The following is a 27,964-nucleotide window of genomic DNA, read 5'->3' as shown; positions in this document are numbered from 1 at the left end:
GTTGATTCTGAGAGCAGAAGAAAAACTACTTTTTGGAGATACGGAATTCTGGTGGGTATGTTTTCAGATTCTGAAATTTAGAGATGAAAAGAACCTTTTGAAAACTTCCTTTATTTTCTTGTATGTGTGCTTCGGTAAAATTCCAAAGGAAGACTAATTTCTGTTGTTAGCTTTTGTCATCCACTTACTTGCTTTTTTAAAAAAAAATTAACCAAATTTATTTTCGGCTGTGTTGGGTCTTCATTGGTGTGTGCGGGCTTTCTCTAGTTGCGGTGAACAGGGGCTACTCTTAATTGTTATGCCCAGGCTTCTCATTGTGGTGGCTTCTCGTTGCAGAGCACGGGCTCTAGGGCTCGCAGGCTTCAGTAGTTGTGGCGCGTGGGCTCAGTAGTTGTGCACGGGCTTAGTTGCTCTGCGGCATGTGGGATCTTCCCGGACCAGGGCTCGAATCCATGTCCCCTGCATTGGCAGGCGGATTCTTAACCACTGCGCCAACAGGGAAGCCCTTACTTGCTTCTTTTTGAGTGTTTCTAAATTTGAATTCATTGGAGAGAAATCGATTTCCTGAGAATTCTTTAGCTAATATTAAAATTTAACATATATGTTATTTTTAATGTTTTAAAATGTTTTATTTTTATATGTTTAAAATGTTTTATTTTAATGTTTTAAAATATTTTATTGTACAAAATAAATCATTACAATTTAGGTAATATGAAAACAATATTCAGAAAAGTCAACTACCAGTTTAATGTTTAAATGAAGACTTCAGAAATTCTCTGGAATAGCTTCTATCTAAAACCAAATTTAAAATTACTATGGCATTGCCATCTTGATTAAAATTGGTTTTGATTTACTGGCTTAAAAAACCTTTATAATAAAGAGTGAACAATCTCTAGTTGTTAGTTTTATCCAACACCACTTTGCGTTCCTTTTGAGCGTCATTTCAGTACATTCTGTGCAGTGAACAGGAGAGGGCAGCATAACCTCAGCTGTTGGAAAAGCAGTGCAAACCAGTCTTTCTGAACAGAGAAGGCTGGGAGCTGATGAACAGCAGAGTTATAGCAGCAGGTGCTGCAGTGTGTCTATCAAGCAGGATACACAGGAAACAAATGTGAAGTAAAACTGTTTAATGCCTCTGAATGCTGCGGAGTTTTACGCGTATTTTCCAGAGTAATAGCCCCTTCCCTTGTAAAAATGAAATGGGTCAGATGTTGAGATTTTTATGGGATTTAGAAAGCTGTACATGCCTAACAAAGAACTTGGCTCTACAGCTGTGGGTTTTCTGATCTCTATTTTTTTTATGGAGTAGTAATTTTCTAATAATACTAGACACTCATCTTCCTTATTTCTTCTCAAATTTCTGAACCAATTTTAATAATAATAAGTAACCAGATCTCAGGTCAGTAAAAGTACATATATGCACCTGAACTGCTACTGTCTGTTTTGTTGTAGTATTAGTGCAGGAGAGAAAAGGTTAGATTGGTAAATCCATGGATCTCAAGGTCTTAAGACCTCAGCTTCTGTTTAACATCCAGTTTGTACCTCTCCTTGAGGAGGCAGCTTCCAGGGAGTACAAACCTGCAGTGTGCAACCTGGATATATTTTGCTGGAATATGTGTATGTGTGTGTGTGTGTGTAAATAAATTTACGCATGTGTATAAAGAACTTGTATTCTTTCTTAGCTTCCTTCAGGAAATTTAACCAGCTATTGGAAAAGTTCCTGGAGAATCAACATGTATTGGCTTTAAGAAAAAAGAGGAGAAAATGAAGGCCTAAATATTAAAGTTTTCTTGCTGCTTATGTTATGTCTTTACCCTGGTTAGGAAAGAAAAGATTCAAAGGATTATTTTAAATTGACGAGTTGCATTCCAGCCTCAACTTTCACTTAAAAATTCTATATTCTTAGAAATCTCGTTTAGGAGATAATTTCCGAAAATCTGACCTCTAAAATATGGATCTCTGTTGCTCATTTGCATTAACTTTTGAGCTTTAATTTCCTCATGTCTGCATATAATCTGCTTTGGGCAATGCTTGCTGTTTCTTCCCACACCCCACCAATTTGAGAAAGCAACCCTTTTGTAATGGCATAAATTTGACTTGTGCACTGAACAGAACATTTTTAATATGCTCACTTTCCATTAAAATCCTTGGCTAACAAATGCATAATACAGCACTTATGGATTCAGCAGAGATCCAAAGGTGAACCTGAAATTTCATCTACCGCTTGGTGGCTTATATCCCTGGCAGGGTTACTACATCAGAAATAATGACTTGAGTGTGAATTTGAATGAGTGAAAACCATAGATGTTGAATCACAATGCAGTCAGAGGTTTATCCTGGCCTCCATACATAGTAGGGAGGGAATATCTAATGTTAAAACCCATTTCACCTTTTTTCAGTATGCTGGGTCTCATTAAATAATTGTGAACAAAGACACTGGTACTAATTTTCATCCCTTTTGACATACTAAGGACTTCAAAATGGGATTTGACAGGTTTTTGGTGTGTCTGTAGGGCCGACTGCTGGGCATCAGATTGGTTACTAAAGGTTGTTATAGTGTCTGTACCAATCCCCTTGAAAAGGGGATGGCAGTGGTGCACACACGTGCGCGCGCGCACACACACACACAGAGACACATACGTTGTAGTGGTTGTTCAGCCCACACTGGCTTTATAGTCAGGTGAGTGGGTGGAGTCCTTGGGTGTGAATCCTGGCTTTGCCAGTTAGTGATTGTGAGACCCTAGAAAAGTCATTTAGCTTATTGATTTATTTTTGAATTTATTTTATTTATTTATTTTTGGCTGCGTTGGGTCTTCGTTGCTGTGTGCGGGCTTTCTCTAGTTGCAGCGAGCGGGGGCTACTCTTTGTCGAGGTGCACAGGCTTCTCATTGCATTGGCTTCTCTTGTTGTGGAGCACAGGCTCTAGGCACACAGGCTTCAGTAGCTGTGGCACGTGGGTTCAGTAGTTGTGGCTTGTGGGCTCTAGAGCACAGGCTCAGTAGTTGTGGTGAACAGCTTAGTTGCTCCGTGGCATATGGGATCTTCCTGGACCAGGGCTTGAATCCATGTCCCCTGCATTGACAGGTGGATTCTTAACCATTGCGCCACCAGGGAAGCCCTATTTAGCTTATTTAAATCCCAATTCTTTTTCTCTAAAATAGGAATACTAATACCGTCTTAGAGTTTTCTTGTTTTTGTGAAGATTAACTGAGATAATGTGTAAAGTGCTTAGTCCACTGTCCAGAACATAAATGATGGTGGTTATTATGGTGATAATAGAATTAGCACAGCAGATTTAAATACGTACAGCAAGTATAATCAGACTACTTTTTCCTTCCAAATCCCTAACCTACATAAAGATAGCTTTAAGATCTGTTAAAAACTCAGGTATCCCCTAAGGAATAGGTTATAACTTTTTGTTACACAGTGCTTGAGACAATATGTATGTGTAACCTTCTCAGAAAAGTTTTATAAATAGCTTTCATAGGCCATGGACTTTATTAGGGTCCCAATCCTACGGGATTCATCGAAGCTGGTCTAAAGATTATTTAGAAAGATTATAGAAAACTGTTCTGCCCAGTGGGAGTTTATGTCTGTTCAGACTCCTGTTCTTGGCTTCAGCTCTCAACTGTGGCTTTGTGCCTCCATAGGTAGCATGTTCATTTAAGAGCATTGGTTGTGGCCGTTTGGAGCTTTTATCCTGAACAGTATTTCCCGAACAGGAAACTTTTGCACTATGCTAACATACTCTATGTTTAACACAATGTGTTCATTTTAATTCTGTTAGAATCTCTTTGTTGTTGTTTTTTACCTAAGAAACAAAATGAGTTTAAGTATTTTGAAAATCTAGGTCTTCTTACTTGAAAGCTCTTTCATTTTGGGTCCTTTGTGCTTTCTTTCAACTACAATTTAGGTCTTGGAGCAACGAGGTCAGATAATCATTCTTTCCCTTTCTTCATTCTGGTTGCCCATTTGCACTGCCCATGTTAGCTTATAGATTGCATACTTGAGTTTCTTGAAGGTAGGAAACACTCTTCTTATGTGCTTTCCCTAATGCCTAATAAGATGTTTTGTTCAAATAGTGCTTAAAAAATGAGGATGTGAATATGAACTGTATATTTTATGTATTAGGGATGTGAGCACCGCCAAGGATCCTGGAAAGATGACAACTGAATACTATGATAGGGAATATGTATGGTACAGATTAACAAACACAGTCTTTAATTTCAGCTAATTTAGAAAAGAAATTAAACAGCTACTTTACATATTGAGTAGATAACATGTTACTCCGAGAGGTGGTATGGGCTGAAAAGAGTAAGTTTGGTTAAGTGTAGAGGCAAGATGTAGAAGGAATAGTTGAGGGAAGCTGTGGGTTTTAAGAAATCTGAACTTTAAAGCTAATGTGAGCTGCTACCATCTTATGGCATTTCTGCCAAGATTGAGTCATTCTATTAAACTGGCAGGGCCCTGGCTTTGACAGTAGGACAGTTCTTATATTTTTAGGAATCAAAAATGATGTATCAGTTATAATTGTTTTGTTCTTGTCCCCAGCACTCTTCATTCTCCCCTAGCAAAACCCCAACCCTGGATAATACAATAGTTCTGGTCCATCCCTGCACCCACATAGCTAAACACCATCACAGAACAGCACACAACCAAACCAACTAGTTTCATATTGAATATGGATGCAGGTAGGAGGTTAGAAATTGTGGTGGCAACTTGGTGTAATTCTTCCTGATTGTTTCTGTTTTCTCTCATTGAAATAAGAAAGCAAAGTTACCAGCTAGAATCAGCATGAGGGGAGGTGGTGATGAAGATTTGAGGTGAGAGGAGAGTGACAGAGTGAATGGGCAAAGCATGTGATCCCACATCCCCTTCAGATACTGTCCCCATTTCTCAATTCCCATTTACAGCAAAACTACCCACAAGAGTTGTCTATACTCTCCGTCTTCAGTACTGCTTCCACAGTTCATCTTAAAACCACTCCAATCAGGTAATCACTCAAAATTCCCCTGAAATGTCTCTTGTCAAGGGCACTGGTGAATTACATGCTGTTAAACTTAATGGTCAATTCTCAGTCCTTAACTTTTTTTCAGTGACATTTGACAGTTGACCACTCCCTCCTCTGAAGTACTTTCTGGTCTTTGTTTTTTGCTACTTCATTGGCTCTTCCTTCTTGGTCTGCATTACTAATTCTTCATCCTGTCTCTGACCCAGTCTTGGAGAACTCAGCTTTCATTCCCTGGATCTCTTCTTATCCACCCACTCTCTTGGTGGTCTCATCCATATAGATGTGGAGGGCTTCCAATTTATATCTCGGTCACAGACCTTTCCCTTGAACTCCAAAAGCATTTACCCAACTGCTCACTTGACATCTCTACTTGAATATGTAACAGGCTTCTTTAACCAAACTTCTGATATTTCCTCAAAAAACTTACTCTGCTCCTGATTCCTCCCCATTGCAGGAAATCACAACTTTATCCTCTTAATTGCTCAGGATAAAAACTTGGGAGTCAAGCTTGCCTCCTCTCTCTCCTGTATACTCCACATTCGATTCTGTCAGAGTATCCTGTTTTTACCTTCAAGATACAGTCAACATGTGGTCATCTCTTACCCCTTCACATAGAAAATAGAGCAGCCAGATGTCACATGGTCCAAATCCATGCTGATCATCACAAAGGTAGGAACAGGAATTAGGATACATTTTGGAGAAGTTGATAGACCGATGTTGCCTTTTTCTCAATATCAAGCTCCAGCCAGTCAAATGTTCACAGAAAGGTGATAATAACTCACTTTTTCTAGTTCTTTGGCATCTATGCTCTCCAACCTTAATATCTCCTTCAGTGTTACATTTATTTAGCATGTCCTATGATTGCATGATATTGATTTGTAAATAGGAGTAACAAACAGGCCACCACCAGTTCACCTGTGTCAGAATAGCTCTAAAGGAGAAGCCATCTGCGGAGGATAAATGAGAGGCACTTACATGGCCAGAGGAACCTAAAATAAACAGAAGGGAAAAAAAAAAAAAAAACCCTGAGATGCTGCAGAACTTGGGAAGCAATTTTATATCAGTTCTACAAAGTTAGAGGGAAATTCAGGAGAAAATCTCATATTCACCTGTGATAGGGACAGCAGCAGGCTGGGCACTTAGGGGATCAGTAGGTATAGTTTTTCAAATATGTGTGTGTTGGTCTTGTGTTTGTATTTGCGAGTATGCACAGTGCTCATAGACTGGACATAAAGAACAAATGGTTCTTTATTATGGAACTTTCCTGGTGGTCCAGTGATTTAAGACTCTTGGCTTCCACTGCAGGGGGCACGGGTTCAATCCCTGGTTGGGGAACTGAGATTTCGCATGCCATAAATAAGTACAAAATTTTTTTTTTAATTAAAAAGAACAAATTGTTCTTTATTATAATTTTAACTTAGTACAGCACCTAACAAAGGGCTTTGCATATTAAAAATGCAAGCACTAGTTGAATGAATAAAAATCTCCTGAAAAATGAGCATAAACTACAGCATATTCATAAATTAACACTTGTTATCAGTGTAATGTTTTTCTTATTTAACTGGTGTCTTGATTGAATCTGTTAATTGAAAATAGTCAATTAATAGTCAATAATTTAACCTATCCAAGAGATACATTGAGATACATATCTGTTTTCTTAGCTAAAAGTTAATTGCTGTGATTTCAAACACCTTTTGGATCTATCCCTAAAGAAGTTACAGAAAAATCTATTCATTTGTTAATCGTTAATAATACAGCCATTGTGACTTAGGTGTATAAATATACAAACTAGATGCTCATGTTGTCAAGTTACTGCTTATTTATAATTTGGATACTGAGTTTCCTTGGCCACTTCTAACCTGAGCAAAAGTATAGATGGCAGAGCAGTGAAAATCCAATGCCTCTATTGGATGAACGAGTAAAAGATGTGTCTCCAAATGGAGGATCAAGAACATCATTTTCTGTATTTTTGAATTGGCATGTTAAAGAATTCAGTTTTAAATTGAATTGTTAGAACTTTATCATTGCCTCTGTGGTTGCTCCAAAAGCTGATTTTGTGCCATCTGAAGTCACTAGGTAAGAGGAAAATGAAAAAATGTATTTCATATGTTAAATTCATACGTAAATTGAGTGCAGTTGTAGGCTTCAGAAGAAACACTTGGCTCCCATAGATTTTTTACATAGTGTATAATAAAAGTCTGCAATATGATACCTCACACGTCCCCATTAACCTCTGACATGGAATTTGTTCTATTCTGATTGTTTTTTCATTGATACAAGTGTTTGGTGAGGAATTAAGGAGCTTTCCTTCACAAATGTTTTGTTTGATTTACAGCATTTTTGGCTGTGATAGTCCTGGTTAGAATACTTTACTGTTGAAATCTTAAAAAAAAAAAAAACAAAATTAGTTAAATTCCCAAAGGATAATGTGCATCAGTTCTATGTTAAGCTCTTTGTTCAGATTTATGATTTCAGCCTCCAAAATGTGTTTTCACTAACATTATAGCGTGATAGATGAAAAAGTGTGTGCACAGCTTAAAACATTTGGAAATGCTTCTATAAGTTACTTTTATGCTGGGCAGTTTACTTTTTCCATAAAGGTATTTATTCCATACTCTACTGTCGCACAGGTTTCTGAAAGGTGAACATGAGTTCCGTAGGAATTCTATTTTTGGACTTAAAAACTGGAGTTGTGTGGTAGACAGTTTTTACTCTTGTCTAATTGAATTGTCCAGCTTTTCCCCTTCTTGCTTACACAGACATCAGTTTTATTTGTTTTTCCTTGTATATTTATGTGTGCTTCCTTCACTTACAGTACAAAAACCTCCCAGTTAAAGAGTTAAGTGTCATATTCATCCTTCATTTTTCATGCTGTTTCATTCTCCTTTTTGAGTTTTCTAATCACCTTCTTTCCTCCATCACTTAGTAGTTGTGAACCATCAAAGTATAGTACCATCACCAAGACAGCGTACATTGCTAAGATGAATACCGCTTTACACCCTGGATCTGTTCTTCTGAGTGTGGCTGCCGGTAGCCCTAGGTGGCTGTTGAGCACTGGCAGTGGGGCTGGTCCAAACTGAGATGCGCTGAGTGTAAAACACACACTGGGTTTCAAAGACTTAGTACAAATAAAAAGGACGTAAAATATCTTATTAATAATTTTTATGTTGATTACATGTTGAATTATTTTGACCTTATTGATTTAAATAAAATGTCTTAAGTTTTCTTTTTTAAATGGGGCTACTAGAAAATCCTTTGGAAAATGTAGCTACCAGAAAATGTGGCTTGCATTATATTTAGGTTAGACAGCACTGCTCAACATCAATCTTTCTCAAACCTGGTTACCCATCAGAAGCATCTAGGAAACTTAAAAAACCCCCACAGTTTCCTGGGTCCTACCCCAGACCTACGATTTCCAAATACTGGACATGGGTCTTAGGAATCTGTACTTTTAGAAAGCTCTCCTGACAGTTTTGAGGATGCCAGTTAGAGCAGCGCTTGTAAACTTCTATTCCAAATGCCCCTCTTTTGCTACCTCAGGGCAACACTTCTTGGCCTGGATCTCATGTATTACAGGAAATGCTATTTTGTGTGACTGAATATGGTGTGGGTAAATCACAAAAACAAGTCCCTACCTACTTGCTGAAGTAGTTCCCTTTCCCTAATGTATTTAAATTTAGAACTCTGAAAAGCGGCTTAGTGAGTAAGGGTACTTGAATAATGCTATATCTAAGTCAGTTGGGACCAGCAATGGTCATTTACTTTTCGTTTTTCTTTTTTTGTTTTTAAGACTTTTATTTTTTTAAGAGTAGTTTTAGGTTCACAGCAAAACTGAGAGGAAGGGACATAAATATCCCATATACTCCCTGCCCGCACACATGCATCGCGTCCCCCGCTTTCAGCATCCCTCACCAGAGTGATGCATTTGTTACAATTAATTGATGAACCTATAGTGACACATCATCATCAGCCAAAGTCCATAGTTTACCTTAGAGTTCACTCTTGGTGTTGTATTGTTTGCTTTCAAAAATAGCAACTGGGTAGGGGGGGGAATGATATATTCATACACCAAACATTTTAACTTAAAAAATATGTACAGACATTCCATTGTCATCTTTTGATGTAGGGCCAGAGTGTTTTCTTGACATACTGGTCTGCTGATTAGAGCTCTCCAGTATCTTTCATAAGCAACATCCAAAATGCCTTCTTTACAATTTCCACTTGTATTTCTTTAAAATGTAGAATGATCTTAAATATACATATGAGGCAATCTACGTGCAGTACTTTCTAGATTATTGTGATCTTTTCCCCTAACCTTCTGTAGTTTTGTCACTTAATTTGGCAGAAATTGTTTTTCTACTTATCTTTCCAAAGCATTTCACTTAGCTTCCACAGAGATAACAACTCTTTATTTTTGCTCTTAGGCTTTATAAGTTTACATAATATTTATTAAATTACAAAATTCCAATAACTATTACAATGGTCACAATCAAGTTTGGCAATAAGTTTATGTGGCTTTTGTTAAGCATAAAACTCAGTGTACAGGTGTTCGAGATGTAGGTTGCTGTCGAGAGCATTCAGAGTGCTGTGGACATCAGTCTATATGCTTAACAGGAGGAATGGATAGTATGGTGAATTAATCTGGCAAATCAGTTAATGGAAGGTCATTGAGAGAAGTTCTATTATAAAAACAGTGGTATTAATAATAGTAATAGTAACTGATATGTATTGAACACTTACTATGTGCCAGACATAAACACGTATGTATATTATCATACCTCACTTTCACTCACAAACATCCTTTGAGGCATGATTTATAATTAGCCTCCTTTTACGCTGGAGGGAATTGAGACTTCCAGAGGTTAAGTCACTTAAGGTCATACAACTTTCAGTTTGGAGATAAAATTCAAACCCAAGTCAGCCTGATCCCAGAGTCAGGGACCAACTTTTAGCTTCAAAAGCCTAACCTTGGCGAGAGGGTTCATGCTGTCCCTTTCTGGAGATCTCACTTGGCCTGACATTGATCTATAGGACTGGATCAAGGGCAGAGACTCTGCAAAGCAAGCAGTCACCATAACAAATAACTTGCATGTGTGTCTTAGATCAGAGGACAACTCTATAAACCTTTTTTAGAATATGATGAAGCATCATGTAATTAATATATCTAATGTCTTAAACCAATGAGTAGATTTGGGTATTTTGAAGCAAATTTTGCTGAGAATATTATTTGAGCTAGAGCCCAGGCTTCAAGGAGATAAATTCTTATCCTCATTTATGGACACTCTATCCTGGGATCCCAAAACCAGGTATTTATCATGCTGTCTCCTTCGTGGTGCTTTTCTTTGGTGTGATAAATGTGGCTTCCTGGAAAGGCTGCTTTATGCCAGCCTTGAGGCAGAACACTTTTAGCTCAAAGAAAAATAAACTGGCTTCAGAAAAAAAAAAATCATTGTCAACCTTTTAATCCTTCCTTTTCCATCTTCTTTTTCCTGACTGTGGTACCATGCATAGCTCAGTCTTCAGGGATCCATTGTTCATTTCTGGAAGAGTGTCAGGTGACCCACACGTGCACTTTGAGTGCCTTTTACATGCTTTGTCACACCCATATTTGTACGTGATAATTAATCGTGCATGGATCAGTCAGCTACAACACTGCCCCAGGTTATCTCTGCCCCCACCACCATTTTCCTCCCCCAGGACAGCAGGGTGGATAGCTTTGCCAAGGTGTCATTTGGTAATAAAAGATTTTTCCAAGATGTTTTCTAGTGAGCTGTGGAGCACTTACAGCGGTCTGTACCTATTTTCTTGTCTTTGCAAGCAAGTAATAGCATTTACTTTCTTTGAAGTATAATTATGCCTGAAGAAGTCACTCTATTAATTTGGTGGCTCTAGATTTTCTGAGACTTTACTTTTGAACCTGCCCCACTGGAAATCCGTTTTTCTAATGATAATTTTGATCTGACCAAAAAAACCCCACCAAGCTGTGTAGCTTCTTTGTTGCACTGGTAAGAGTAATCAGAATTATTCTGTAAAGTTTTCAGTTCATAAAAACTTGCTAGGGAAGTGAGCAACTTTGTGCCTTAAACTCGGACATAGATTGGCGTGCCGTGTCATTTGAAGTTAAAAATTTCTGAATGCCAGAAAATAAGCCGCTGCCACAAGTAGGTCCAAAGGGAATAAAAATACTGAAATTTCTCTTCTTTCAAGCCTGTCTCTGGGTGTCTGAGAGACAGTATTAAACATCAGTTTCATTTAATTTCAAAAACGTTAACTTTATGGTTAAATAGCCGTCACGATGAAAAGAAATTCTGTCATTGTTTTTCGCATTTCAGGGCTGCAAATCAAATTGAATATCAAGAGTGGATGGGAAGCTTGCACATAGCTTTGTAGATGGACAAACTCAAACAATTTGCAGAGGGTACCAGAATTTGGATAATGGCTTACATGTGTTTTGTAAAATAAATGCTGCTTGTGTAGTAGACCAGCAGCCCTCAAGACTGTGGTCCCTGAACCAGTGTAATAGCATCACCTTCATCTGAGGAAGGCAAATTCTCAAGCACCACCCAAATCATCTTATAGCAGAAACCCTGGGGAATTCCCTGGCAGTCCAGTGGTTAGGACTTGGTGCTTTTGCTGCCGGGGCCTGGTTCGATCCCCGGTGGGGGAACTAAGATCCCACAAGCTGTGCAGCGCAGCCAAAGAAAACAAACAAACAAACAACCTCTGGGTGTGGAGTCTAGTGATCTGAGTTTAAACAATCCCTCCAAGTGATTCTGTATACTAATGTTTGAGAACCACCGCTGTACACAATTATTTTGTTTGGAAGGAAATTTTGGCATCCTCTCTCCAAACTCGTCATTTAATAGGTAAAGATTTAGGCTCAGAGAAGTTATATAGTTCATCTAAGGTGGTGTTTCAAGTTGCAAGAAACAAAGTCAAACAACAATTTAGTTAATGGACATTTTGTGTGGTGTCACTGATACCAAGTCTTAGAATCTATTGTGTGGACTCTGGCATCTTTTCCACTATCTCTGTTATTTCTAATACTTCTGACTAAAGAAGGACCTTCTCTCTTTCTACCTCATGGCTTCTGCTTACATCTTTTCTTGCCTAACTGCTTTTGCTTAATGCCTTTCCTTTCCATTGGTAGTTTCGTTTTGTTTTGTCTTGTTTCTCAGGTTCTGCATAGTTCACGGCCTGTATCCCACTCTGTATTACTATTTAAAGTCCCTAAGAGATGATCTGGTAGACATTATAGAGTTCTTCCATTAGGCAGAGCTCTAGTGCCAGATCATCTCATTCATTCATTCATTCATTCATTCAACAACGGTTTACTGAGATTTTGTGTCTGTCATTATACTGGACTTTGGAGACACAACAAAGAAGATAAGCAAAATATTCAGGTCTCCACAGCTCTTAAATCTGGACAGAAAATAGACAAAGGATAAATATTTACAAGTCCACAATCTTTTATCTGCAATTCTGAAATTCAAAAAGCTCTTCAAACTGAAAGGTATTTCCTAACTCAGTTGGCAGCAAAACCTGACCTGACTTGAACTTCTCTGGCAGCAGAACGTGACCTGGGGAAAGATGAAGCTATTTGTAGTCTTTGTTTATCCCTCTTGGTATGAATTCCCGTGAACTGCATTGAAGAAATGTTAATGTTTGCTTATGAGGAGCTGTCACAAAACTTGATGGGAGTATGCCATAAAGCCTTCCTAAAAATTCTAAAACAATTAAATTTGGAAGCATAGATGGTCCCAAAGGTTTTGGGTAAGGGATACAGATCTGTGGTCAGGGTTGCTAAGCGCTATGAAGAAAAATTATCAAGGGAAAAGGATGAGAGACAAACACGGAATGCTATGTAGATCATAAACATTAATGATTGCTGTTGTCCTCAGCATGCATCCAGCTCTGGGAGCGCTCACTAACGTGCAGGGAATGTAATCACCAGTACAAGACAGAGGGGCTTTTGCAAATAAATTATGCAAAAAGAACATGCTAATTTTGAAACTTCTAATCCATTCCCACCAAGTAATTCCTTAAGTACAGTGGAAAATATTATTAAAATTACGTCCTGATGTAGTAGGACATTAATGCTTTTAAAGCATGTAGAGTCCAAGGAGATGGATTTAAATGATGCCCTTCGATAGTGAGGGCATACATATGTTTAGATAAATGTTGACTAAGTGGATTAATTAGTGACATGGAGAAGAGATTATAAAGAGCAAGGGAATTTGAATTATCCCTCTGTGTGTGTGGTCCAATCTAAGCAAATTTGTGACCCTTTTTTATATGCAGAAATAGCATATGAAAATCTCCTATGCAATGTTAGCGATAGCATCAGTCTTGCCAACTTCAAATTCTGTGCCACTGTTTAAAATTTTTTCTCATCTTACACTGCATGCAATACAGTCTCCACCTGCTAGGAAGTATTGTTACTAAGCTGTTATCAACATGTTTCAAAATATAAGTGCTGTTGACGCTATTGCCTTTCCTTATTATTTTATCTTAAGTGTATAAGTTGTAACAGTATCTAATGTGCACTGAACTGTATCATAAGCCCAGAATAAACTTAATGAATATTAAAGGATGGATATGCATCTTGTCATAGGCTGGATTTAAACTTTTAAGTGATTTTTGGCTTTTTAATCTCTAAAAATTCTAAATAAAAAGTTATGTTTGGCAAAGGATCATGCATTGAGAGCTACAAAATCACAGTGCTGGGTGAAAAGTTAAGAATTTCTTCATCCTCCCCCTTGGCACACGATCACACGATCTCTGCTTGGATGCTCGAAGTAGTGATACTCAGCCACCTCTATTTATTTTTTACCACTTTGTTTTTGCTCTATGTGGAGTAAAATATATTAGCAAAACTGCTCGGTTGTGTTTTCTGAAGTTACAGAGACTGGTCTACTCTTCCAGTTTTTGATATATATCACCATAGTCTATCATCATCTTTTCTTTGCCAAGTTGTCACGAAAATTAGTTCGTGTAACTTTTCTTCATAGCTCATGGTTTCTAAACTGATTGGTCTCCAGTAGACACTTATTTTGTATTGTCTATTTAAAGATGTAACACCCAGATCCAGGCATTTAGTGTTGTTCTGATCCACATAGAATAGAATGACACTAAAAGTTTCCTACCTCTGGAACCATACTGTTACTTCACAGTCCTGTTATATATTTTCTTATTTATGTTCTTACTCGGAGCTGTTGTCTTTGGCACTTGCCTGGCACCTTGCTTGGGCTGCTCTGTATCTTAGAGTTTTTTACATCCTATCCTACAGATTCATGCCTGTTGGTATAAGTGGTAGGCAGAAATCAGCCAGTTTACTAGTACGTTGGTAGGTTGATATGATGCTACATCCAGGAATAGTTCCAGATTAACTGGAAAAACTCTGATTACATTAATTGGAATTTTAAAAGCAGGATTTTCATTCTGTTTTAGATTTTGAGGGGTAATCCAATAGTTAACCGTGCTGTTCACAGTATTCTCATTACTGTGTACCCTACATTTATTGATTTCAGAAAGTGTTGGTGGGGATCCATGTTCAATATATTAAGCCCTGAACTAACAAGTAATAGCTTCAAGTAGTGTTGATGCATAAAAAGTTTTCCGAGGGAAAAAAAAAACACCTACCTTATCTTTGTATTTGTTTTCTAGAATTGACCATAAGGATGTTAGAGGGTCTGTTTTTTTTAACTTATGTGGTTAGAAGAATGAGTTACAGTGTTGATTACAGATCTTCATTGCAGACCCTCAGTTTATGAGGTTAGAGAGTGATTTATAATGTTGACTATAGGTCAGATTGTCTTTGAGAAAGCTGTGCTTTCAACACCACAGGATTAAAAGGAAGAACCGAAAGGAAAAACAGTATATTAAAAACGACTCTCCTCCCAGCTCCTATTCTCAAACCCCACTCTCCCCAATATCCTGGTTTATAAACCAGTGGAAAATTGATGCTGGTGACTGATGGTCTTTGCCTCCATGTGCTGACTGCCTTCCCTACCGTTTTACTTTTCCCAAGCTTCTCCGTCTGTGCTTATAACTTTCACTCATGCTGGTTCTATCAGGATTATTAAACTGGCTGGGTCCTGCTTTGTGGTCTCTTCGAAAGGAAACTCATAGCTACAGCCAAAGACAATGGAGGAAATGTCACTTTCCTGGTTTTAGCACCACATTGCTAAGGGAGTTACACTGTGTCATGAAAAAATGGGTTGGTTACCCGATTTCCAAGACCTCACTCATGGATGTAGCCCTCAGGAAATATCAATAAAGGCAAGAATCCAAGAAAGCCATATTCAACTCCCCGAAGGGAGTCATATTTTTAAGATAGTAAACTTTGAAATGTATTTTGTATGATCCTTTTAAACATTATAACTGATTTCCTGATTGTAGAGAATGAAGTGGCCAAAAACACAAATAAAAATACAGAAGATAATAGTTTGGAGAAACTGCCATTTAAGTATTCATACTGACTGGCTGTGGCAATAATGTGTACTGCATACTTTTTCATAAATTAATTAGACATTTATTTTAGGTTTTAAATGGTCTTAACTTTTATTCCAACCTCTTCCCTCATCTCAGAGTTTTCAAATTGACAAAAACTTTCTTAATTGTATATCTACCTAACATGGATAATTTAGAAATTAGAAATTCTAATTCATCTGGTATAGAACCAAGTTACCAACATAAGTGGGTGATATTATTTTTCAGAAAAATTATTCTCCTGGGAAAAACCTATTGACAATGATAAACTGCCCAGATTTTATTCTTATAGTAGGTAATATAATCAGAAGATTTGGGGGAGTCAAGTCCTTAAGAAATGTAAATATTTCTTTGGAGGAGTCTAATTATTGACAAATTATAAGGATCTTCGAATGTGCCCCACTGTACAAATAGGCTGTACTTCCACTGAACTTGCCTAATGACCTTGTAAACTAAAAAATCCCCAAAGTCGAGTGGTTTTTCCGTGTCAGCAACACTAAGTAGATAAAACTTGAGTCACGTAAGAACTCCTTAAGTGTGTATATGTTTTTCATTATAATAATTTGCTTTTTAAAAGGCATATCTGTATTAAATGTATATGTGAAACAGAATTGCCTTCTGGAAAGGGCTAACCAAATACTGAAGTGTAGGCCAGAGATGATCTTGAGGTGTGAACTCTGGGTGGTAGAGGACATTGCAGGAAAGGCCAATCACCAGAGGGCTAGAGTGGCATTTGGAATTATTGTTGATTGTCCCTCCTACCAGTTTTTAGTTTCTCTGATTCATTAGGTAACAGAGTGAAAATTTTTATTTAGATCAGGGGATAAAAGATCTGTGGCAACTCAAACATGGGCTAGATGTCAGTTAATCTTTGCTCTATGAACAAGTAGCTCATTAAAAGCAGTGAACAGGATTATAATAGAAATGTGTGCTTTAGCATCAGACTAAAAAATCTTGCAGCTATCGAAATGAATCTTTCTAGGTAGTCACCGTGTTACTTACAAGTCTTCCCTAGTCTTTTCATCCAACTGGAATTTTCCACTTAGAACTCAACACTTTCTCTCTTCCTACTTCTGAAAGCAATGCAACCCATTCTTAAAACCAAAAAAAAAAAAAACACAAACAAACTTCTATAGTTTTGATACTTGCTTATGCCAGTGTAATGTATGAATTTTGTTTATTCCTAACATTCAAATTCTCTATTTAGATCAGCTTTGCTCCTTTCCATCATTGCCTTAGATCCCAGTTCTGGGTGGCACAGGCACCAAAGCTTGGTGCAAGCAACAGTGAGGATTAGGGGTGGGCAGCGGTAGTGGGTAAGGGAGGCTCAGAAATAGGCCATTAGCCGGGAGCTAATAGACTCTCAGGTCAAAGTGACATTAAGGAAGTGAATCTTTTAACTCTTATGTCCCCAAATCTCCTCTCTTCCTAATTGTTTCCCCACCCTGGGAGAGGGCCAGTTATGAGACCAAATCCAAACAGAGACAAGATAATATAGTAGTCCAGGTCCCCTCCCGCCATGGAAAACAATGGAAACTCAGAGGACTAAGATGGGAGCTGTCCAGGATTAAGGTGAGGGGTACTCAGTGTTAGAGGCAGAGCTGGATCCTTCAAGCATTTCTTTTGGAAACTGAGCTTGGAAAAAAAAAAGAGAACAGGACCTAATCCCAAAGTTTTGTGACTTGGATAACAATGTGGGAACCATGAGGTATTTGGATGGGTAGGAAGGAATGTGGCTTCCCTGGGTAGCTGGAAGAACATACAATAACTTCTGAACATTGTCAAAACTCCTCATTCTGGTCCATGTTTAGTTCCTCTCCTTCCATGTCTCACTGCAACCCCAGAAGTCTACCAGATAATTCTTCTGTACACTGATTTCTGGATTTCTCCCTTGACATGGATGCCAAGATGCTGATTTTTATTAAAAGAATTACAGTCAAGAAATACTGCCATATTTTCCTCAAATACCTGAATAATTTTAAGGTAGCAAGAGGCCACTAAGAGAACGGTTTTAGTCTCATTACACGTTGAATTAGGGAAGGTAAGAAGTGTATGTATGCCCCCTCCCCAATTATTCGTAACTAAGGTCCTGTGTTGAACCTTTCTTTCAAAACTGCTGCAACACAAAAAAAGTGCTACCTCGCTTCATCCTCTTACCCATCTTACCATCCCTAGGCCTTTGTCACCCTACCTGGATTTCTCCTCAATGGCTTCCCTGACTCCAGTTTTGCTACTCTCCAAGCCAAACTGCATTTCTGCTAGACAGGTAAATTTCCTAAACCTCTGTGATGACCTATATGGGAAAAGAATCTAAAAAAGAGTGGTTATATGTATATGTATAACTGATTCACTTTTCTCTACAGCAGAAACTAACATGACATTGTAAATTAGCTATACTCCAATAAAAATTAAAAAAAAAAAATCTGGGTTTTGGGGAGTGACCATCATAGTGCTCCACCCTGGGAGAAGAAACCGACTTTATACATTTGGAGAAAGCAACTCAGTGTCTTGGTTTTGTGTGATGAATCTGCATGACACAGCTAGTTTCATTACTGGGGCTTTGGGCTCCAGCTGGCTCCACTAACAGGCATTCTGAAAAGGTTTTTCTAAGAAATTAACTCCATGGAATATTGAGGCCTGTCACCTCTCTGTTGGTTCTAATCTTTCTGACATGATTTTACTTGCCAAGAGTATGCATGTCAGTTTTATATTCATCACTTTGGTTGAAAATGTTTGGAGCAGGAAAACCAATTCTATGGCTGGGGCTTTCTAGGTGCATGGATTTCAGTGTCCTCAGATGGTTGCCACACCATAATTCCTGCAAGCTCCCAAGCTTCTTGTCCTTGAAGTTCTTTAAAAGCAAGCCTCAAAACCCTAGGAGATAATGTAAGCAATTGGTCAGGCTTCTACTGTCCCCTCTTCTTGATCCTAAACTAAATTAGCATGATCTCATTTATTCTCCAACTTTTTATTGACAGCCTGTTATGTATCAGGTTTACCCACATGGAGAACACAGGGTAGTGAGAAAGTCAAATAACCAGACTGACAATAAAATAAAGCCTCATACATACCATGACAGGTGCAGTGTAGGTTAGGGCTCTGGAGCCAGACTGCATTTGAACTCTAGCTCTGCCACTTACTGGCTGTGTAATGTTGGCCAGGTAACTTAACATCTCTGTGTCTCAGTTTTGCTATCTGTAAATGAAAATAATAATAGCACCGCCTTTCCACACTGCCCAGACAGGGGTCCACATGGCTTGTTCTGCATCTCATTGTAACTTAAAGGGAAGCTCTCACAATGTCCAGAGCCCTTGATGTCCTGAAAATGAAGCAGCAGGATGTCCTCATTCCTTGCAGCAGGAACCTACTTAGGTGGCACCAACCTTGACTCCCAAATGGAACAGTACATCTACAAAAGGAAAAGTGATGGCATCTACATCATAAATCTGAAGAGGACCTGGGAGAAGCTTCTGTTGGCAGCTCGTGCCACTGTTGCCATTGAAAACCCAGCTGATGTCAGTGTCGTATCCTCCAGGAATACTGGCCAGTGAGCTGGGCTGAAGTTTGCTGCTGTCACTGGAGCCACTCCTATTGCTGGCTGCTTCACTCCTGGAACCTTCACTAACCAGATCCAGGCAGCCTTCCGGGAGCCAAGACTTCCGGTGGTTACTGATCCCAGGGCTGACCACCTGCCTCTCACAGAGGCCTCTTACGTTAACCTGCCTACCATTGCTCTGTGTAACACAGACTCTCCTCTGTGTTATGTGGACATTGCCATCCTGTGCAACAACAAGGGAGCTCACTCATTGGGTCTGATGTGGTGGATGCTTGCCCGGGAGGTTCTGTGCATGCGTGTGGCACCATCTCCCGTGAACACCCATGGGAGGTCATGCCTGATGTCTCCTTCTACAGAGATCCTGAAGAGGTTGAAAAGGAAGAGCAGGCGGCAGCTGAGAAGGCTGTGACCAAGGAGGAATTTCAGGGTGAATGGGCTGCTCCAGCTCCTGAGTTCACTGCTCCTCAGCCTGAGGCGGCGGACGGGTCCGAAGGTGTGCAGCTGCCCTCTGGGCCTATTCTGCAGTTCCCCGCTGGAGACTGCAGTGCTCAGCCCACCACTGCTCAGGCCACTGAATGGGTAGGAACAACCACTGAGTGGTCTTAAGCTGCTCTTCCACAAACTCAAAATGGAAACAGGTTGATGGAAAATAAACAGTTTCTAAAGAAAGAAAATAATAATAGCACCTAATTTATAGGACTATCTTGAAAGTTAATTGAAATGATGTCAGAAAAGTGCTTAGAACAATACCTGGCACAAAAAAGTACTCGGTAAATATCAGCTAATATATTCCAGCCCAGAGGAAAGGTGGGGTGCAATGAAACAGAGCATGGGCCGGCCGATTATTGTTGCTACAGACTAGTACATATGAGAGTCTGATAGCCAGAGTCCACTTTGACTGGTCATGGCATCTGTCCTGATTGGCCAGTACGTCCATTTTTTTTTTTTTTTTTTTTTTTTTTTTTTTTTTTTTTTGCGGTACGCGGGCCTCTCCCGTTGCGGAGCACAGGCTCTGGATGCGCAGGCTCAGCGGCCATGGCTCACGGACCCAGCCGCTCCGCGGCATGTGGGATCTTCCCGGACCGGGGCACGAACCCGTGTCCCCTGCATCGGCAGGTGGACTCTCAACCACTGCGCCACCAGGGAAGCCCAGTATGTCCATTTTGATTGGTGGAGAATTAATTGTGCTGTATGGGTTGTTTATTATTATTTATATCATCCCAAAGTCTAAATCATTGGTCCTGAAACATTAATATGCACTAGAATAAGTGGAATGCTTGCTAAAAATGTGGTTTCTTGGACCCCAGCCCAGAGAGTTTGATTCAGTTAACATGGAGTGGACCCAGAAATATTTTATACAAGCACTGCAGGTCTGCTGTCTGAGAAACTCTGATTTGGAGGGTCAGGGAAGGTCATCTAGAAGAAGTAACATTTAAACCAAGATGTGAAATTCTAGTTCCTGTAGGCAAGGAGTTGGAGAGAGCAGAATGGAGTCGGAGATTATTCTTCTCAGAGGGAACATTGTGGGCAAAGGCACAGAGTTAAGGGAGAGAAGTTCAGAACGGCTGCAGTATTGAGTACAAGGGTGGAAGCAATGGGAAAGCCTCTGGTCATAAAGGCGTTGTAACATGGATTTTTATTTTATCTTTGGGACAATGAATAGGAAATCACATATTTTAAGGAAGGGTGACAGGATTGTATTCACACACTGGAAGAGCTCTGGTTTTGTGCAAAGGGGAGAAGTCCAGCAAGTCAGAGACAGGAGGCCAGCCAGTGGGTTCACTAGTGAAGACTGTTACCTTGATAGGTGGCCTGTCTTCTGTCCTCACTCTTGCACTTGGCACTCTCCCTGACTCCTTCCTCTCTTGACCCGCTGGACCTCTCTTGACTGGCTTAGCCACTCAGGTCTTATTGGCTTTCTTCACATCAGGTGTGGCCTCCCTGCTCCTGTCTCTGGCAAGAAAGAGGCACTGGTCTCAGTGCCTGGTCACATGGGTGCCTGAGGAAGAAGAGAAAGAGGAGGGAGAGGGTGGAGGTGACTCTAATGTAAGATGTGAGAGGGCAGGTCATGTCCATCTCTTTGTGGCTACAGAAGTGGCAACGTGTAGCAATAGCGTCTAGGGGAGTAGTATATAGTAGGTGCTCAGCAAATACTTGCTGAAAGAAGGAGAGCTCTGCCTGCAACAGTGGACCCATCCGTAAATACCCGAGGGTAATTCTAACTGCTACAACCTTGTCATTGTCAATTAGGAGTCATTTTAATTCATACTTTCTTCTCTTTTTTTCTCCTTATTCTTTGCATATTTCCTAACAGGGAAAGGCGGTTGGACATCATTTTTTCATTAGTTAGTCAACCTCAAAATATTGTTATTTTAGCGATGCATGTTATCCTGCTGTTGTATCTTGGGCTTTTTGGAATTACTTTGCCAAAGCAGAGAAAGTGCAAATCCTAGAAACCTGTTACTCTCTAAACTCGCTTCATAAACCAATCCAGAGTCATTTTCCACAATGGGATTGAGAAAGAAAGAACAGTCAGTAAAGAAGCATAGCACTTACTAGCTTACCCTTCAGATCCCATCCTTCAGCTAGCACTTTGGTGCAGGATCCCAGGAGGGCAAGAAGTAGAGAATGGGGGTTAAATAAACTTCAAAACTGCTATAATTTTCCAAGGGCCATGCTTTGAAACCCTGGGATTAGTCCCTGGAAAATCATTTATTCAATTATTAAGACAAAGTTATGGATAATGCTTTTTCCTCCACCTGACTGGATATTTGCTAAAGCTGAGTTGTACCCATTGACAATAGGGATTAGGAGGCTTTCGCTATTAAGTGCCAACTGTGTGTTTAATTGTTACTGCAAGAAAAATAGAATTTACTGGTAAACTGTGCAGAATTTGAAACAAAGTACCCTTTTTACTTTTGTAGGAATGTGGATGCTAACCAAATGTGTCCGCATGGTTTCAATTAAGTGGAGGAATGTTAAATGTAAAGCTAAATTGATGAAAATAACCAAACTTTCTGACAAACCTATAAATTGGAGTCTAGAACTCATTGCCCATACTGTATGGCAGCCAGAGAAACGTTGCTAGATCATCAATTTTTACTTAATTTTTTGAGTTAGTTTATACTTGAAAAGAAAAAAGGAGTGCTAGGCAAGTAATTTAAATTCTTCCCAGCTATAAACAGAATATGCACATTGGATGTGGACTTTATTCTTCACTGTATGCAATTGAACTGATTGTTTATTCTTTTAGCAATTTCCTCAGAGAAATTTTCGGAAACCTAAGACAAAGCTTTCAGGGAACTTTCATGTCAACATTTTGGCAAATGATCTGGCAAAATGCTAGTCACTGGACTATTTTTCTAAACTCCTCCGACTGCTCCATAGCAATCCTTAGTCTTTTAAAATAATGTTTTAATTTTCCTTCCCTCAAATTTTTTTACTCCTTCAAGTTGCTGTCATGGTGAGATGACAGTGTTCTCAAAAAATTATGAGTTTGGAGAAAATTCCAAATTTCTTGCTGAAGACAGGATAAAATTACACAGTCAGAATCTAACTCTGTGCACATTTCTGCATATGTCAGAAATTTCTACTATAGAAATTTACCTCTGAATACATCTTTTTATTTTGTGGGAAATGGCAGGAAAGAAACTGTTTAAACAAAAAAAAAATGTGGAGGCTAGGGCCATCATCTTTACTGTTGTGATCTTCGTGTGATGTGAAATGGGCTCTCCTCGCTGAATCATGGCCCGGGAACACTGTCCCCACATCTTGGTCCCCATCGCCCTACAGATTCAGAGGCCTCCTGAGATCCTCTTGCTTAGAAAGTAGAACTGCCGCCAAATGTAGGGTGGAGTCTCTTGGTTTTCATGGCCCTGGCTCAGGTTCAGAGATTGCCAGATGGACCCTGTGTTCTAATTTGGTGCATTCCCAGCCAAGGGCCTATTCACAACCTATTTTATGCTGTAATTTTAACAATTTTTGTTTTTAATTAGATGATCATTCAGCACATGTTTTTTGTGACCACTCAATAAGTGTTATTTTTGCCAAATTACTTTTTGGGCACTGTCATGAAATGGCTCCTTTAAATGTTTTCAGATCAAGTTTTCAAACCTTTTTTTCAAACTCACCCAAAATTTTAAATCAGACATAATTAAATATATTACATATTTACATTAGACTCTATTTCAAATTTTCACTACCTATTTAAATGGCATCCAGAGGGGGAAAATAAAGTAATCTTGTTTGAGAGTAGGTAACACAGTTTTCCCTAAATTTACCTTTGGATCTAGTTGTTTCTAATGGTTCTGACTTTACTCGATTAATATTGCTGCTACCACCCCATTAACTGCTATATTTAATATGTATTAAGATGCTCTATTGATAATAAAGTATATGAGCATTTTATGTAATGATAACCATCCAAAAGTTGTATCATCTGCACATTTGACTAGCTTAAACCTCTAAGGTATTCATTCACATCACAGATAAAAACGTTGAGCATTTGAGTTCTGTGATGAGCCACTGAGCATCTCCCTCCAAGTTCAGCTGATCTGAAAATACTTATTGTGCATTCTCTGCTCTGCCTTGGGATGCAAAGATAAAGAATATTACACGGTCTCTGCCCTATTTAGAGTTCAATAGGGATGATAGTAATGCGCTGATTGATAAATATATTCCAGCCAGCTATGAATCCATTTAGTGTTGTATTCCTTAGGTCACATTCCTGATTCTTTCAATTTATTAAGTGCCTTCTATATATCAGGCAATATGATAGGTCTTGGGAAAAAATAAAACATGGCCTGTGATCATTATTTCATCTACAAATTTATCCTGAAAGACTGTATCAAGGGTTTTGCTATAATCAATATCCACTATGCCAGTTGATTTAGGATAGTTTCCACCATGTGGCTTTACTAAATTCGGATAGCCATAGCTTGTAGAGAGCAAGCCTAACTCTCAAGTTTAGGATGGTACCTGAAGCTTTCTGATACTCTGTCTCCTTAGACATCCCTTTGACTTTATCAAGCTCTTTTATAGGTTTTATATTTTTCTTATTACTTTATTTTTAGAAAACTCCATCGTATATTTGTATTTCTTTTTTTAATATATACATTTATTTATTTAGTTTTGGCGGTGTTGGGTTCGTTGCTGCACACGGGCTTTCTTTAGTTGCGGCGAGTGGGTCTACTTTTTGTTGTGGTGCGTGGGCTTCTTATTGTGGTGGTTTCTCGTTGCGGAGCATGGGCTCTGGTTACGCTGGCTTCAGTAGTCGTGGCACGCAGGCTCAGCAGTTGTGGCTTGAGGGCTCTAGAGCACAAGCTCAGCAGTTGTGGCGCATGGGCTTAGTTGCTCTGCGGCATGTGGGTTCTTCCCAGACCAGGGCTCGAACCCGTGTCCCCTGCATTAGCAGGCGTATTCTTAACGACTGTGCCACCAGGGAAGTCCTGTATATTTGTATTTCTCATTCATCCTTTCTTCTCTAGTCTTTCAAAGCTCCCTGCTCTCCAGTTCTATCCAGGACTTCTCAATTTTCACACTAGTGTTCAACCTTAAGTCAATTTATCACCCATTCCAACATTAGTACTTTCAAGAGATATGTAAGGACATCTAATAAATGTGTTGGGCATGATATTTATCAGTTGTTGTACATTATCACTCTCATTATACATTTGCTTTAAATATACCTGAGATCACTTTTGTCTCTAGCCAAAAGAAGTTGTCATGTGTAATATGGGGTAAGAAACGTAACTCTTTACACCACAGAATCAAGGCCTGATAAATGCAAGATTATTATGAGGATGGTGGGGCAGTGTATTTCAAAGAGGGGTTTTCAGGAAGGTCTTAATGTAACATTCTGCACTAAAGAAACACCATTAAGCCCACTTCATCCAATTTGCCCTTCAAGGCCCATTTAGAGTACTTATGAACCTTCCTATCACAGCATAAAATTTAATACAGTTTAGAAGGTTTTCCACTTGAGGGATGGTCAACCTTTTTATAATCCTTTAATTACAATTCTGTGCTGTCATTTTGGTGCAGAAGTGATAACATTCGGATCCAACAATCATTTATTATTGAGGGCCTATTGAGTATAGGCGCTCTGATAGGCGCTTTCATAATAAATTGTTATTCTCTATTTCAACAAGTATATTATCTTGAGAACTTATTATGTGTCAAGTTTGTGTACTATATGGAAGATTTGATATTTTGTCTAAAATCTTGGGAGAATCCTGTTGAATGTAAAATATGAAGTTAAAGCCTCTAAGAAAGTTCTTTGTGTTTATTTTACCAAAATAATTGTGTGAAAGTTTCTCATATTCCAGAATCTTAGATACAGAACAACAACAAAACAAAATGAGAAACTTTTATTATAGGAATATTGTTAATATTTTTATTTGATTTTCTCAACAGAATAAAGCAAAGATCATGTATGAGAGGAAATATATACATTTTTCCTTTTTACATTTTTTCTTTTATTTTTGTCTTTTTTCTGCTTGAAAGTCACAATAATGTACAATGAATATAAATATACAACATATTTAATAATTTTGTATTTTATATGAATTTTAATGTCAAATTCAAACAATGGTTTGGATGAATCCAATATATGTATGAATGACTCAATTTTGGTCACCAGGAAACTTGTGTAACTCACTTTTTGGTGGATTCCCTTATATTTGCCTTTCAAAAGTGCTGACTTGTCAGTGTGGTTAAATTCTAAAAAGAGATCAGCATGGAACTCAGAATAGGCTCAGAACTCAGATAGAAAACCTTGCTCCTAGTTCTAATTTAGGCTGTAACATTAGCCGTATTCTTTTGCTTCTCCATATTTAGCATTGGTAAATTTCTATTGAATAACAATCTATAGGGATTCACTAAAAATAATTTTAATTTTAAGAAGTTTAAAATAATAATGATAATAAAAAACAACAACAGCAACATCAGTAATATTAGCTAATATTTATAAGGCTAATTGTTTTAAATATACCCTCTTTTTATCCTTAAAGCACTTTATGATTGTAGGTTATCAATATTATCTCCATTTTACAGCTGAAGAAACTGAGGTTTCAAGAGGTTAAACATCTGCCATGTTCTTAGTGCATATTTTATTGAGCCTCCTTTGGATTTTTTCTCTCCATTTTATTTGTCTTGTATGAATATTACAGTGATAATAGGTATACCTAAAAATCTAAAACCAGTTCTCAACACCATTGTTTGAAAGGTTTTGTGTAAATATATGTGTGTGTGTGTGTGTATTCATACAAATGCTTACCTAAATAGTGTATAAAATCTGATGTAACATATAAAAATACTAAAGAAATGCTAGATTTGAAATTTGAGACTAATAATAATATTGTTCAATTGTTAGTAGCATCAAAGAAACATTTGAAAATAATATTATAGAAGGTTAAACAAATGGGAGAGGGGCTATAATCTCAGGCAGTTTTTGAGATTTAGTGAGAAACCAATAGGGTCCTTGGGACAACCTTTAGAAAATGCTTTTGCACAGGATGACCTCTTTTTTTTCCTTCGGGTTGTAACAAAGGGCATTTTGTTAATAGAGCAATTTATGTCAAATCCTTTTTTGAGCTCAGGAAGACCAGATTTTTGCTCCCAGGTTGTATTTCTCTCATCCTTCTAAGGCCAAGGTTTGAAAAAAATCTCTAAAAGCAAGATTCAATAAATACACGAGCTTGCTAGAAATATTTAGTCACTTGGTCTTGTGATTGCAGCAAATCATTCACTTGAGCAGAACCCAAAGGGCTTGTATTTCCCGTTATGGGAAATACAATCTGGGTAAGACGGAGAAGGTTCTTTAAGGGGAGAGGTTTGTGGGTCACTTCAAAGTTACGCATGCTTACCTAGGGTTCTCTCCTTGAGGAAACTCTGTTAGCGTCAGCATCCATATTTCTGTTTTTAGTTTAGAATGCTCATTTCTCCTCCCCACTCAGCCTTCCCTTCCTGTTTTTTTTTTTTTGTTGTTGTTGTTGTTGTTTTTTTTCTGATAGTTTTGCAGACTCAAAATGCCTCTCTCAGGACACAGTGCAGAGGTCTGGGATGTGATGCTGAACCACCAGCGGTGATTTAGAACAATCAAGACCCCCTGGATGTATTTTTATACTTTACCAGCAGTTTGATAACTAAGGACTATAAACTTTGAACGGTGATTCCAAGTCCCCGTAGACTGTCAGGCTTACAGTTCACCTTCCACACTATTTTATAGAGAATGACACTAGCTCCTGCCTTTTTAAAAAAAGTAACTTCTGGTTCATTAGAAATATTGAAACATGATATGTTATAAATGTTGAAAAACTATGATGGTTGACAGTATTTTTATGTATAAATTCCTTTTTAGGATGGCCTTTCCTTATTTGTTACTTACAGTAGCAAATAATCAGCCCAAATAAGTTATTTGAATGTACATATCCATCACATAAAACCCATTAAAAAACTTATGATAGCTCTTTCCCTGCCGCCGCGGAGTCGCGCGGAGGCAGAGGCGCGGGTGCACTCAAGATTCAGCTCCACCTGTAACCCGCCTCCATGGCCGAGGAAGGCATTGCTGCTGGGGGTGTAATGGACGTTAATACTGCTCTGGAAGAGGTGCTGAGGCCCGCTTTCATCCACGATGGCCTAGCACATGCCCATCTCTGTGTGCTTGCATCCAACTGTGATGAGCCTATGTATGTCGAGTTGGTGGAGGCCCTTTGTGCTGAGCACCAAATCAACCTGATTAAGGTTGATGACAAGAAACTAGGGGAATGGGTAGGCCTCTGTAAAACTGACAGAGAGGGAAAACCCTGTAAAGTGGTTGGTTGCAGTTGTGTGGTGGTTAAGGACAATGGCAAAGAGGCTCAGGCCAAGGATGTCACCGAGGAGTATGTCAAATGCAAGAAATGATC

General features: G+C 38.7%; 1 protein-coding gene and 2 pseudogenes across 3 annotated transcripts in view; all 3 read left to right on the top strand.

Moving 5' to 3' along the window:
• The window catches only part of LOC309972271 (ADP-ribosylhydrolase ARH3-like), a 102,109-nt pseudogene that overhangs the window by 8,696 nt on the left and 65,449 nt on the right, over positions 1-27,964 (top strand). The gene's annotated exons all lie outside the window — the stretch shown is intronic.
• Positions 18,801-19,953, top strand: LOC309972109 (small ribosomal subunit protein uS2-like; annotated as a pseudogene). The gene has a single exon. The product of its transcript is annotated as a small ribosomal subunit protein uS2-like (transcript).
• On the top strand, positions 27,574-27,962 carry RPS12 (ribosomal protein S12; the record flags this gene model as incomplete). Its single annotated transcript, XM_082855894.1, has 1 exon — positions 27,574-27,962. The coding sequence occupies exon 1, from the start codon at positions 27,606-27,608 to the stop codon at positions 27,960-27,962; it is 357 nt and encodes a 118-aa protein (XP_082712020.1). The 5' UTR covers positions 27,574-27,605.

Source organism: Leucopleurus acutus (genome assembly GCF_964270905.1).
Source record: "Leucopleurus acutus genome assembly, chromosome: 15".
In the NCBI taxonomy this organism is placed as follows: domain Eukaryota; kingdom Metazoa; phylum Chordata; class Mammalia; order Artiodactyla; family Delphinidae; genus Leucopleurus; species Leucopleurus acutus.
The sequence above is the reverse complement of the archived record's forward strand: the minus strand, read 5'-3'. Positions and strand labels throughout refer to the sequence as shown.